Here is a 15626-nt window from a genome sequence, read left to right on the forward strand (position 1 = left end):
TGAGCATGGAACACTGCACAACCACTGTTTTTTTTTTTTATTTGTGACTACTTAAACCTTTGGATACCATCCAACTGGAGACTGTCCTTGGTCCTGTATTAAAGTGCCTTGAATTAAGACTTTCCATCAAAATATATTAATTTTTTATATTCCAAACACCAGTTCAATAATGACTAAGTTATTTTAATAAAACCATCATGAATTTTAAAATTAATTAAAATAAAAGTGTATTTTAACAGAAATATAGTTCCAAAAGGGTTAATGAATATAAGATGATCTGTTATTTAATTATTATTGATGTAATAACACACCTATGTAGCCTTGATTATCAAAATAGAGAAGAATTAAAAGAAAATCACTGCTATTGACCAATCTCCACACTCAGAGAAAAAGTGACCTTTATAAAGATAAAAAGACTAACAACTATAAAAGAACAGGCTAATACTACCAATGAACTATTCATAACAGATAACGACTCATGTATTAGTAGCCGGAACTAAAATACCATAGAACTTAAAGTAAACATTCTTCTAATTCATTTCTATATTTTTGAGATGAAAAATTTATATTAAGTATACTGTTTATATAAGTCAAGACTTTTATCTCCCACATAGAGATAAAAATTGAATGATTTATTGAAAATAGAAGCTAAATCAAGGGGTCACTATTTGAAAATATTCAAAGGAACTCTTAAGACTAGTCACTTTGTTGGGTTTGTGAGATCAGAGGATTTTTCACACTGGCAGCTATGGACTGTGTGCAAGCTGTAATGAGTCAGGTGGTATGAAAAAAAGTGAGCTTGAAAGATGTTTTCTTGTGCTTATTTATATATTTATTTTGGGTGTTGAATTGGAAGCTAAATATGTGGCAAATAGGGCAGTTTTATCTGAGGAAGTGCTACTAAATGAAGAATAGTTGTTAGGAGAATTCCACAATAATTATTTTTGAAATTGATTGTGTTTATAATTTTCATTGTATATTTTTTTATATCAATTTTCATTTTATCTCAGAGCAATTTTAACTGGTCTATTTCCTCCAACTGATGGAACTGCAATTATTTATGGCAAGGATGTCAGATCTGATATTGATGACATCCGAAAAAATCTCTCAGTCTGTCCTCAGTTTAACGTTTTATTTGACTTGTAAGTATTGCTTTGTTTTGTTATATCTTAATTCAGTTACAAGCAAAATGTATCAAAATAAAGTAACATTTTATTTTTAATATCTAAATTTTATGCATCAAGATCATTCTCATTAAGTTCACTTTGGAAAAAGTAGTGGTAAAATTGGTAAACTGAGCCACAGTTACAAAAAAACATTTATTAACTTAAAAAACACTTGTTAATTGTAAGATACTTCTGCTGTTTACAGTAGTGAGTGTGTAAAAAGTCTAATACTCAACAATTTTGTCAATACAACAGCAGTAAATGTATGATGTGCTGAGACCATAACCTGTTTAGGATAGTTTAGTTATTAATATTTCAATTCACTTATATCACAAATATCCATGGGAAAGATATGAAAATCATGAATTTCATTACCTTTATTTCTCTTGTCAGCTAAAATAATTCATCATCATCATCATCATCATCATCATCATTTTCATTATCACCACCCCACTACTCTCTTCTCCCTCATCATCATTATCATTACTTTAACCTCCACTTTTCCATGCTTGCCTCGTTCAGTCAAAATTCATTGAGGCAGATTTTCTAATGCTGCATATCCTTCCTGCAACATCCTCTATTTGTTTCCAAGCAAGATAATATTCCCTCATGGCTGGACATATTTTCACATAAGATTGGAAATGAAGGACACATTTATAACTATCTTGTAATGTCAGGACAATTAGACACACACACACACACACACACAGTCACCAACATAAACAGATATACAATTATGTGTGTGTGTGTATGTACATATATATATAATATGTAATTTTTCTAAATGGTATAATTTAATTTTTCATTATTGAATTGATAAAAGGTGGTTTGTTTTCTAACATATATATATATATATATGTTATATATATATATATATATATATATATATATATATATATTATATATATATATAATATATATATATATATATATGTATATAATATATATATATATGTTATATATATATAATATATATATATATATGAATTTGACTCTCCCCAGACAAAACAGTATCTATACATACATATATATATACTCACATATATATATATAATATATATATATATATATATACATATATATATATATATATATATATATATATATATATATATATATATATATATATATGGCCGTTTGCCAGCCTCGTCTGGCACCTGTGCCGGTGGCACGTAAAAATCACCCACTACACTCATGGAGTGGTTGGCGTTAGGAAGGGCATCCAGCTGTAGAAACATTGCCAGATCAGACTGGACCTGGTGCAGCCTTCTGGCTTCCCAGACCCCAGTTGATCCGTCCAACCCATGCCGGCATGGAAAGCGGACACTAAGCGATGATGATGATGATATTGTTGTGAATGGTTCACAGTACTTCTTGACCTACTTTGCTTGGGGTGGAGTCTGAAAGTCTGGAATGCAAAGTTATAGTCCTTTGTTTTGGGAAGAGTAATGGCTTTTGGAAGGACTCCTACCCTTTTGCCGGTCAAGAAAGGGTCAGAGAAACTACCTTATAAAAAGGAGCTGTGAGTCTGTAGATCAGTTCCGGCTAGAGAGATTGAGAGACAGTCAGGATTTGGGATTCAAGGCGAACAGTTGGCCGGAAACTCTGCTAGAGACGAGTCAGTCGAGGACAGAGCAAGTAACAGGTTGTTTTCTGCTGTGACAGATGAAAGACAGGGAGGGTTAAGGAACTAAGAGACTGCAGCGAGAGGGCTTGGCAATCACAGTAGTAATTGTTTGAAATTGTTGCAGACGGAAAAGGAACGTCCGGTAAAGTTTTGTTTGTGTTTAATTATGTTTTGATATGTGAAGAAAAAGAAGGAAAGAGTTGTGGTATTTATGTAAAAAGAATTGTATTGATACGTGTTACGAAAAAAAGAGAAAGAAGAAATGAAACAGTAAAAAAGAATCGATGTATCGAAATGTAAAAGAACTCTGAACTTATTTGTCTACGAACATTGTATATGCCTTTAATGTGATTTGCAACAGAACTGTTGTCTCCGGACTGTTATATTGTATCTGCATGTTTAAATGCTTTGATCTGTGGTATGATGTATTGACTTGTTGTTTAATTCGACGTGTACTCTTGAAATGCTGTTGCTATTGCATTTGATGTGTTGTTACTTGCTTGTATTTACCTGATGTATCTTTAAATGTATTTGATGTTGTAATAGTCATATAAACTAGTACGTTAAATGTGAGCCAATTGCCCTCTTTGTGTCTCTCTCGGTTGCCTCTGTGTCTCCTCTTGTGGCTGTTGTTGTAGTTGTTGTCTCTCTCCTCTCTGAGTTCCGTGGCGAACACTCGCCGATCGATTCGAGCCTGGTTAATCGTCGTCGCTCGACTTGTTGGGATCCCGAGTTCGAGTTCGGGCGACGGCAGGTGGGATTCCGTAGCAAGCTTTCGTTGGAGGTCCCTAACAAAATATATATATATATGTATATATGTATATATACATACATACATATAAGTATGTATATATTTTTTTCCCCTGACTTTATGCAAATATGCATAGATCACATAAAATGCATGCTTCATGTGTTCCTTAGATAGCTGAATCTCATGATGGAATTCTTATGTAATGGACTATGCTCAACATAGCTAATGATCAGGCTGAGATTACTTTAATGAAATGAATGCTACATTGTCATCCGGAATTTCTAAGCCAGCCACACTAGAATCAGTTCAACTGAATAGAAAAGCCAGTAGTAAAAAATAAATTAATTAATTAAAAAGCTAAAAGATCAAGTTGTAGGTTAAGAGAACCAATGGGTGATAAAGCAAAGGGTGAGACCCAAAATATACAAGAATTGGTGTGGTTTAGAGTTGGAAGAAAATGTGAAAGAGAGGAAAAGAAAGAAAGAAACAAGATATATATATATATATATATATCACCGTGACTGACCAGGCTATCAGATGTTGCTACACATCACTGGTCACAATGCCCTTCGCATTGTTTTAGCCTTCAAATGACGCCACCCCGCTGGCTAAGCGAACAGGCACAAATGATTTGTTTAAAGTGATCAAATGTCCGTGTGACTCATTAGCTCACTCTCTCCATCAAATCAACGTTTCCTGAACAGGTGCACTGTGTACCATGCATCAGGTGTTGACATAATTGCAGAGCAACGCGAGATGAAGTGTTTTTCTCAGGAATTCAGCACACTACCTGGTCTAGGAATTGGAACCACATCCATGAGATGGTGAATACAACACCCTAACCACATAGCCATTCTTGTTCATACTTATCATAATTAAATATTCATCGTTATATATAGTTGTGCTAGTGGAGGCAAGTTCCATAACCCGATAATTTGTAAAAATGTCACTAAAACATTTTGTCTTCTTGTAGTGCATCTTTGAAGACCGAAACTAGCAAGGAGTCAGATACTCAGTGCTAAATAATAAATATACAGAGTAATGGACAAAATCAAAAGCAAACTTGATGAACATTAATGGAATTTGTAGCTTTGTGGTACCAGTGCCGGTGGCACATACAAAAACCATCCGAACGTGGCCGTAGCCAGTACTGCATTGACTGGCCTCCGTGCCGGTGGCACGTAAAAAACACCATCCGAGCGTGGCCGTTCGCCAGCCTCGTCTGGCACCTGTGTCGGTGGCACATAAAATCACCCACTACACCCTCGGAGTGGTTGGCATTAGGAAGGGCATCCAGCTGTAGAAACACTGCCAGATCTGACTGGCCTGGTGCAGCCTTCGGGCTTCCCAGACCCCAGTTGAACCGTCCAACCCATGCCAGCATGGAAAGCGGATGTTAAACGATGATGATGATGATGATATATAGTGAAATAAATTTGTAAACCTTGAGAAAAAGGAGAAATCTGATGTTTCGGGCAGGACTTTTGTCAAATGAGTAATGAGAATCTCAGAACTCCTCTCTTTTTTCTCTTTCTTCTTCCTTCCTCTTCCCTGGCATTCAATATTATTTCATGCTGTGAACTGAACTGTTTATAATATGGAAAGTTAATTGTAGGATCTTTTCTTCTCTAAATTACACATATAAGAGAAGTGAATAAAATATTTTTATCAATTTTACTGGATCATTTAAGTTACATTACATAGTACAACTTTGATGATATTTAGTTATATATAACTAGGAATATAACAGACTTGATATTTGGCATTTTTTTTTTTTTTTCAATGCTTTAATTTCTTGAAATTCAATTTGTTTCCAGGTTAACTGTTGAGGAACATCTGTGGTTCTATGCAAAATTGAGAGGAAGAAAGTCAAAGTATCTTTCTGTTGAGATAGATAAAATGATGCATGATGTTGGCTTGTTACATAAAAGAAAAGAGCTTAGCAAGAATCTTTCAGGTAAGTGTAACCTTTTCACATCTGTATAATTCCCATAATCTAACATCTTAGTACCACCAATACAAAGCAAAAACCACAAACATTTTAAAAATGATCTTTTTTAGTCTATACATGTGCTACAGTCACCTATTTGACTGTGTTGGTCAGTAGAGTTTTGGTGTTGTACAAAAGCACCCAGTACACTCTGTAAAGTGGTTGGTGTTAGGATGGGCATCCAGCCAAAGAAACCATGCCAAAACAGACAGGGAGCTTGAACAGCTCTTCATCTGGTCAGCTCCCATCATACCGTCCAGCCCATGCTAACATGGAAAACAGACATTAAATGATGACAGCGGCGGTGGTGATGACAACGACGACGATGATTCAGCTGTAGAAATAATGCCAAAGCTGACATTGGATTTCAGCACAGCCCTGCAGTTTGCCAGATCTTGTTAAACCTTTCAGCATGAATGTAACACTCTAAGCACTAGGTCACTCATCTCCTCACATTATTGGATGGCTGTTCACCCTCTTGAGTTCCTCCACTATTTGACTGGTTTTGTTCTTCATCCTGCAGGATTCCAGTAAACCACCCCCTTCACCAAGCCATCTTGGTGGGTGTCACTGATTTAGTCACTGATAACCCGACCATATGACAGATTGTATTAAGTTACATATTACCAGTAGTGTTTGAAAGCAACCTAGTATTTGTACATAGTGATTTGAGTGTTTCACCCTTTAGCATTTAAACTGGCTATATCCAACCAAAATATTCTACCTATTTTATGTTCAAACTGGCCGGATCTGGCTTCTTAAACCAACCCTACAATATCATTCTAAAAATTACTCAAAGCTACATGATAATGCATGACTAATACAAAACAATGTGAATAAATAAGTATTACTTTTGACAGAATAATATGAATGCAAAAGGTTTAATTCCCAAGAGAGATTACCTGACGCACATGTATTTTGAGCGTGTTGGAAAGAGAAAAATGCTTTCAGATGTTATTGATATAATGTACAAAACTTTTGTTGACTTCTTCATGAACTATTTAATTATGTCTGTTACAGGTGGAATGAAGCGTAAGCTTTCAGTAGCCATTTCTTTTATTGGTGGTTCTAAAACTGTTATACTTGATGAGCCAACTGCAGGAGTAGACCCTAGCTCTCGGAGAGATATCTGGGACATTCTTCTAAAATACAGACAAGGTTTGTAAGAATATTAACATGTTTAAGCAAAAATAAGCAAAATTTGATTATATAAAAGAGAATTATAAACAAGTCAGATGTGTGTTAGAAAAGGATGAATTCATATGTGACTAGACCCCAATAGGTATTACAGTTCTGAAGAAGGCTGGAGGGTATATCAACCGAAATGTGTTAACAACAAAGAAGATGAGGACAAATATCCGTTGACTGTAAATAATTTCCAATAGGTATAGTCAAAATATTATGATTAAAATTAGAATATTATAGAATCAATTTTGTCGTAATCTTTAGTGGAATTGTTCAAAGAAACTATGTAATAATAATTTGTTGTTTTTAACACTCCCACCCAATATCAGTCTTAAGAGAACAAACCAGTACTTAACTGGCACTCTGCAGTTGATCTGATCAACAGAACAGCCTGCTCATGAAATTAATGTGCAAGTGGCTGAGCACTCCACAGGCACATGTACCCGTAACATAGTTTTCAAGGAGATTCAGCATGACACAGAATGTGACCAGGCTGGCCTTTTGAATTACAGGCACAATTCATTTTTGCCACCTGAGTGGACAGGAGCAACATGAAATAAAATATCATGGTCAAGGACATAATGATGAGCCAGGAATAGAACACATGACCTTACAATCATGAGCCAAATACCCTAACCACTAAACCATGTACCTTCAAACTTACACTTAATGGTATTCCAGCTATGGCCATCCTATCTTTCTTTATTTGAGACATGAATTCTATCAATATAATCCAGTATTTTCTTTCTTTTCTAAGAGTGTAGGATGTAATTTGAATGAGAGATTTGATTGCTATTTCTAAGCTGAAGTTTTCCCATTTACTCAATTTATTTAAAAACTTTCTTTTGTTAGGTATTCTTTGAATAATTTTTTTTTTTTGTGTGGAAACTACCTGTAATTTAAATCAGTTTTTATAACTTTGTATATCATTATAACTCCGATACTTGCTATGGATAAATATGAACACTACTAATTTAGCCTTTTATTGTTGTTAACATGGAACAAATTATTCTTTAAACCATGTGCATCTCTATTATAGTGATCAGGTTTAAGCTGTAAATTGAACTATTATATTGCAAGAAACAATTTCTTGAAATCTGCAACTACCTTAAGTTTATAATCTCCTTTAAGTCTTATTTTATTTATTGATGGTATTTTTATTTTCTTGTAGTTATTTCTAGTACTTTCAAAGAAGCTTTATAATTGTTTTAAAATTATTTCCATTAAAAAAAAGCCATTTTTGCTTTTAGATCGTACAATCATCTTAACTACACATCATATGGATGAAGCTGACATTTTGGGAGATCGAATTGCAATTATATCAAATGGAAAGTTACAGTGTTGTGGTTCAAGTTTATTTCTTAAAAAACAATATATTGATGGCTATTATCTAACAATTGTGAAGACAGAAAACAAAGAAGATTCAGATAAGAAAAATGAAAAGATTCCAAGCCTGGATTTATCAAATTCAAGCAGTTGTCCATCCTTTAAAAGTGCTGTGTCAAGACCATTAAGTAGCCCTGAATCAGTCAATGAGGTAATATAATATTCTATAAATAATGTTTTTCTTGTATTATGTTAGGCACTTTATTTAACTGAAAATCATAATCATCATCATTGACTTAAAACCCACTTTTCCATGCACAAGAGCCTGACAGAGTTTGTTAAGGCAGATTTTCTATGCTGAGATGCCCTTCCTTTCACCAACTCTCACTTATTTTTCTAGTAAAGTAATATTTACCCATGGTCAGACATGTTTTCACGGAAATTTGGAAAGAAATGACCTGTTTGCCTTTCAGTAGTATTTATTTTACAACTACCATACGATGTCAAGACAAGGAGACACTAGCAAACACACTGCATGCACAACCTTATATATATATGTGTAAATATGGAGTTGCAATGGCCCAGTGGTTATGGCAGCAGACTCACGATCATGGGATCGTGGTATTAGTCTTCTGTTATTTTTCCTTTGCTAATAATACATCAAAGTGATTCATGACCCATTGCCCTTTCTAGTGTAGATCAAACACTGTGTGATCTACACAGCGTGTGATTTGGACTGGCCCCTTGGTATAAAATATTCATAGCGGTGGATTTTCTCTGTGCACACAATCTAACTATTTTACTGGATTATTTCAGTACCCAGGATATTGATCTGACAAAGGTGGTACTTATAGATTAAATCAACCCAATCTGGTACACACTGTTTAAATAACCTATTCTCTCCAGAATCCTTTATATTGTTTTATATATATATATATATATATATATATATATAATCATCATCATCGTTTAACGTCCACTTTCCATGCTAGCATGGGTTGGACGATTTTGACTGAGGGCTGGCAAACCAGATGGTTACACCAGGCTCCAATCTTGATTTGGCAGAGTTTCTACAGCTGGATGCCCTTCCTAATGCCAACCACGCAGAGAGTGTAGTGGGTGCTTTTTACGTGCCACCAGCACGGGGGCCAGTCAGGCGGTACTGGCAACGACCTCACTCGAATCCTTTTACATATGCCACCAGCACAGATGCCAGTAAGGTGACTTTGGTAACGATCACGCTCAAATGGTGCCCTTTTATGTGCTACTGGCACGAAAGCCAGTTGGCTGCTCTGGCAACGATCACACTCAGATGGTGCTCTTGGCACCCTACTAGCATGGGCACAAGTGCCAGTAAGGCGACGCTGGTAACGATCACGCTCGAATAGTGCCCTTTAAGTGCCACTGGCATGGAAGGCGGTAAGCCGCTCTGTCAATGATCACGCTCGTATGGTGCTCTTTGCACCCTGCCAGCACGGACGCCAGTCATTGAATTTGATTTTGATTTGATTTCACTTGCCTCAACAGGTCTTTGCAAGCAGAGTTTTAGTGGCTAAAGAAGGAAAAGGTTATGCACAAGTGGGTTGGTCATGCCCCTGACATAGGCCATGAGATTATGGTTTCATTTGGCTTGCCGGGTCTTCTCACGCATGGCATATTTCCAAAGGTCTTGGTCATTAGTCATTTCCTTGGTGAGGCCTAAAGTTCGAAAGTCGTGCTTCACCACTTCATCCCAGCTCTTCCTATATATATAGGTCTTCCTATATATATATATATATATATATATATCATCATCATCATCATCATCATCGTTTAGCGTCCGCTTTCCATGCTAGCATGGGTTGGACGGGTCAACTGGGGTCTGTGAAGCTGGAAGGCTTCGTCAGGCCCAGTCATATCTGGCAGTGTTTCTACGGCTGGATGCCCTTCCTAACTCCAACCACTCCGCGAGTGTAGTGGGTGTTTTTTACGTGCCACCTGCACAGGTGCCAGACACAGCTGGCGAACGGCCACGAACGGATGGTGCTTTTACGTGTCACCGGCACGGGGCCAGGCGATGCTGGCAACGGACACGAACGGATGGTGCTTTTACGTGCCACCGACACGGGGCCAGACAGAGCTGGCAACCGGCCACGAACGGACGGTGCTTTTACGTGTCACCGGCACGGGGGCCAGCCGAGGCTGGCAACGGACACGGACGGATGGTGCTTTTACGTGCCACCGACACGGGGCCAGACAGAGCTGGCAAACGGCCACGAACGGATGGTGCTTTTACGTGCCACCGACACGGGGCCAGACAGAGCTGGCAAACGGCCATGAACGGACGGTGCTTTTACGTGTCACCGGCACGGGGCCAGGCGAGGCTGGCAACGAACACGAACGGATGGTGCTTTTACGTGCCACCGACACGGGGCCAGGCAGAGCTGGCAAACGGCCATGAGCGAATGGTGCTTTTACGTATCACCGGCACGGGTGCCAGACGAGGCTGACAGCGGACACGAACAGATGGGTCACTTAACCCCTGCTTTCTGATATATGATTTGATTTTGATTGTTCTCACTGGTCCTGCCGGGTCTTGCCGGGTCTTATATATATATATTTTTTTTTTTTTTTTCTCTCTAGTTTCAGCTCAGAGCTGCGGCCATGTTGATGCACCGCCGGAAGTATATATATACATATATATAAAATTATATATAATTTGCATTTTGCTTATGTTTTCACGTGTTACAATCTCATTTTAGTTTATCCCATCAGTCAAATCTGAAGAGAAAATACCTGCTGATCTATCAAGTTTTAATGATCAAGACAATTCCTTGAAAAAAGACTCTCCATTATCAGACTATGCTGAAAGTCTTTCAACTCCTGGTAAGTTTATTAGTTGTGTTTCCTGTTTTTTCTTTTCATTTTCCCTTTATTTATTTAGATTTCTGTTTTATGTGTAGCATCCTAACAAACTTTTCTGTTGTTTGCTCATTTCTCATCACCTCTCCTTCATCTCTGCTACTTACGGCAATGCCATAGCCCTTGTTCTTCTAATGAAGGCATGCTGACACATCAGGTATGGTTTATTTTTTTGTTTTCCTTAATATCATAGTTTGTCTCTCAAAAATCTCATATGGCACAACACCTATGATGTTAAGATGCTAAACTTTCTAACTACATGGTAGTAACTTCAAATGAAATCACTTAAACTGCTTTGTCTCAGTTAGGCTTGCAAATAAGTCTCATACACTATTCTGCAGTGGAGCAATAAGAAACATGAAGGAAGTGTACTTTTAAAGACAACTGCTCTATTATTATCTGCACTAACTACTATGATCATTTTGAACCATTTTCAGCTGGTGGTGAATTAGTTGGTTGATCATCCATTGTTTCATGGTCTCCAATGCTAACTCTTGCGAGGAATGCTAGTACCAAACATAGGGGTCCTTCTGAGACTATTGAATAGCATATAGCAAATACGGTCGCAGTATATCAGTTTCCTCCCACCCTGCTAAACACTTATGCAAGGTGAAGGATTACCTACTAGGTGTATGATGTATGCCTCAGGCTTACAGGTCACACAGAGAATTCTTAGTGTGGTGCATCAGCATTACCACTCAAAACTTCTGATTGACATCACCAGCCATGTTTTGCAACTCTCCAGAACCATTGAGAAGATACTAGTCTTCATCATCATCATTTTTTATGTCATTGACATTGCTTTGTTCTTCACAAGCCGCATCATCGTGATGCTGGACACACTGTTGTCTTTCCATTGTTTGGAGCTAACGCTATACATCATCATCATCATCATCATCATCGTTTAACGTCTGTTTTCCATGCTAGCATGGGTTGGATGGTTCAACTGGGGTCTGGGAAGCCAGAAGGCTGCGCCAGGCCCAGTCTGATCTGGCAGTGTTTCTACAGCTGGATGCCCTTCCTAACGCCAACCACTCCGTGAGTGTAGTGGGTGCTTTTTACGTGCCACCTGCATGGGGGCCAGACGAGGCTGGCAACGGCCACAATCGGATGGTGCTTTTTACGTGACACCAGCACAGAGGCCAGTCGGGGCAGCGCTGGCAACGGCCACGTTCGGATGGTTCTCTTACGTGCCACCGGCACTGGTATCACAGCTACAATTTCCATTGATGTTGATCAATTTCGATTTTGATTTTCACTTGCCTCAACGGGTCTTCACAAGTAGGGTTTGTGTCACAAGAAGGAAAGGTATGCATATATGCCCAAATCTGTAATAATTATAAAAGCATTCCATTGCATTTGGAAATAACTGGGATCTCTTGATCCACCTCTACTCACAAGGTTAGGTTACGTTTCCCACATTATACCTTCCCTACATTAATGATATTCTTGTTGTCACTTTTAACATTTCTTTATAGATGTTACCATCTTTCCCCACAATATAGCATTTCATATACTGGCACAACAACACCCAACTTAGACACCTCGTACCTTATGTGCACAGCTTGCATGAACAGGGACCTCAAAAGTGTTTTTCAGTTGGCAATGAGGACATGACAATGTAGTTTCCTTCAACAGCACAAAGACATAATCCCTACACATATTAAAGAAACAGTCTTGTATTTTACTTTTTTATGTATGTATAACACTCTTAAAAGCCTCAGAGGAGTCATAAATGCAAGGCCTTACAACATTTGATGATTTCAATGGTGGTCTCACTGCCAAAACTATACTTCAAAGATTTAGATTCCATCTTCAACTCCAAAAATATTTCAGACCTGATCAGCTGCTGATTAATTGCAAAGTTCAAAAGTGTCTGATACTTAATAACTGCTCACATTTCTAGGATGTCATTACTGCTGTATGTATATACATCCTTGACCTGCCAATGTGATACTAACACTGGTTCTCTTTGTCTCTGTCTTTTATATTGTTACTTCAGTGATTCTGTTCCTCGTTATAACCTCTGTTCAGACTCACCTCCACACATCATCACTGCTGTGTTTTATTCCCATGAATGAACAAAGACCAGGGCCACTGTTACATTGATACAGAATTCCAGCAGCCTCTGACCAAATTCAACAAAGCATTTTGTGCTTATGTTGGACTTTTCAGCCACTTCCAACTCTGAATACACTGTATTCAAACTCATAAGTTATATCATGGTCATCATAGATATGATGGATGAGTGAGATAATCTTATTCCTGCACTAAATATCTTGACCACTGTTTCCATCCTTGAATCACAACCCTCTCTGACTATCTCCTTCTTCACAATTTTACATCAATCTCAGTAGCATCACATTCTGGGAAGACTCACAAAACTTATATTAGATGACCTTATTCAACTCAGACATACATACATACATGTGTGTGTGTGTGTGTGTGTGTATACACACATATATGTATTTAAATACATATATACACACACATATATATATATATATATACATATGTGTGTGCCTGTGACAAAAGACCATGGAATGTGGCATAAATCACTGTCTTCTACACATACAGGCTTGTCTTTTCAGGTGTCAGTGCCACTTAAAAAGCACCTGTACGATTGCTGCATTAATGAACCTGTGACAGTGTTGTGTAAATGTACCTATGCCAGTGGCATGTAAAAGGCACCCAGCACACTCTGCTAAGTGACTGGCATTAGGAAGGGCATCCAGCCCTAGAAACCATGTCACAACAGACAGTTGGAGTCTGAACAGCTCCCTGCTATCCAGCTCCATGTCAAACCATCAAACCCATGTCAGCATGGAGAGTGGACATTAAACAATGATGATGATGATGGTGATGGTGATGGTTATGATGATGATGATGATGATGATATATTTAGTGGAAGTCAACTTGTGACTGAGTAAGACCATTTCCTAAACTCAATAAGTCCATGCTAACCTGGTGAGAGTCCAAAAAGTTCTTGTGCATGAATTTGTTTTGAATGAATGATATGTTGTACAGTATTGAACCCATTTTTCAGCCCAATCAGCTCTGAAATCATTTGTACAACAGAGGAGGAAATGACCAGAAGCCCACTGTGCTTCAGGATTTTTCAAGTGAATTTACTTTCTCTTGGGCAAGTGAACTATAAATTGCATGACAAATAACCAATGTTTAGAACTCCATGTATATTTCTTATTGATTATTGTCTATTGTAAATTGTACCCTATTATGAAATCTGGGTTTGAGCATTCCACAGAGTATAAGAAAAAAACAAAACGAAACAAGAGAGTTTGTTTATAAGATATATAGTTACACCATCTTACATATGTTTCATTAACAAAAAGTGGTTATTAGATTTTATAATGCAAATTACATTTGTCAGACTCTCAGAAACAGGTAGCTTTTATACATAACATTATTGAATTGAAAAGGTGATAGAATTTACTATCCGCCACGATGGGGAATTTTGCCAGCTTTTCAGTCCAGTAATGTCACACATAAAAGCTAACTTTAGCAATAAGTTCTTGATTATGTGATTAACATTATGTAACTAATAATTACCTTATGTTTAAGAAAAGTATGTATGATAGTGTAACAAAATATCTTATAAACAATTTATGTTTTTACATACATACATACATACATGTATTTAACTCTTCTTGGGGTTAAAAAATTGCAGTAGAGTCCATTCAAATGGACAGCCATGTTGAAGTAACTACAAATATTACTTGTATATATACATATATATATATATATATATACACATATATACATATACACATATATATATACACACACACACACTCTTATGTTGTTTTTGTTGCATATGAAGTTTAATTTTAAAACTATATAACGTGTTGTTCTCTACAGGATTTTCAAAAGATCGGCTGGTAGCTTTCATAAAGAAGTATGTACCAAATTCGGAATTAATTGAAGATATTGGCACTGAGATTTGTTTTCAACTCATCAATGATGAAGAAGCTAACTTTGAAGAATTGTTTACCTCTTTGGAATTAAACTATGCTGATCTTGGCATTTCAACTTATGGAATATCTGATACTACCTTAGAAGAAGTAAGATATAAATTTATTTTATATTGCCTGACAACTAATAACACTAATATTTCACTGTATAAAAATTGATAATCTTTCATCTTTCTAAATTTGGAAGAAAGAAGAAATGGTTGAGAGAGAGAAATATTTTCTTTTGTTAATATTAATGCTGTGTAATAAAATAAATTTTGTTAATGATTTTAAACGCTCACTCTTCCTACATTTTGCATGCTTCTGTGTATATTTGCGTATGTTTGTGTATGTGTATACATACATGCATACAGCCATATATTCCCTTTACAGAAAATATATTCCTTTTAGAGAAATGTTCTGGCCCCTTCCTTCATACTTCAACCTTTCTTTACCTAGAATAAAGCTGCCTCTCTTTCTGCTGCAGTCCCATTCAGTTGAAAAGGATTTTAGTCTTGTGAGCTACATGGTGGCCTTACCAATGTTGGGGCCATGATAAAAATACCCTGTGCCCTTGGTAATGTAGCTGGGATTAGGAAGGGCATTCAGCTGTAGAAACCATGCCAGAGTAGACATTGGAGCTCAATGCTATCCTCCTATCTGCTGGATTCTATCAAACTATCCAACCCATGTCAGCATGCAGACAGAT

At 37.1% G+C, this 15626-nt stretch overlaps 1 protein-coding gene across 1 annotated transcript in view; it reads left to right on the top strand.

Annotated features, from left to right (window-relative positions):
• LOC115214536 (phospholipid-transporting ATPase ABCA7-like) overlaps positions 1-15626 on the top strand; it is a 298993-nt gene that overhangs the window by 171652 nt on the left and 111715 nt on the right. The window contains 6 exon segments of the mRNA XM_036504975.1: positions 1011-1142; positions 5362-5501; positions 6555-6692; positions 7970-8256; positions 10787-10910; positions 14826-15028. Coding sequence (XP_036360868.1) covers positions 1011-1142; positions 5362-5501; positions 6555-6692; positions 7970-8256; positions 10787-10910; positions 14826-15028 — 1024 coding nt within the window.

The sequence above is a fragment of the Octopus sinensis genome, linkage group LG7 (genome assembly GCF_006345805.1).
Source record: "Octopus sinensis linkage group LG7, ASM634580v1, whole genome shotgun sequence".
NCBI lineage: Eukaryota > Metazoa > Mollusca > Cephalopoda > Octopoda > Octopodidae > Octopus > Octopus sinensis.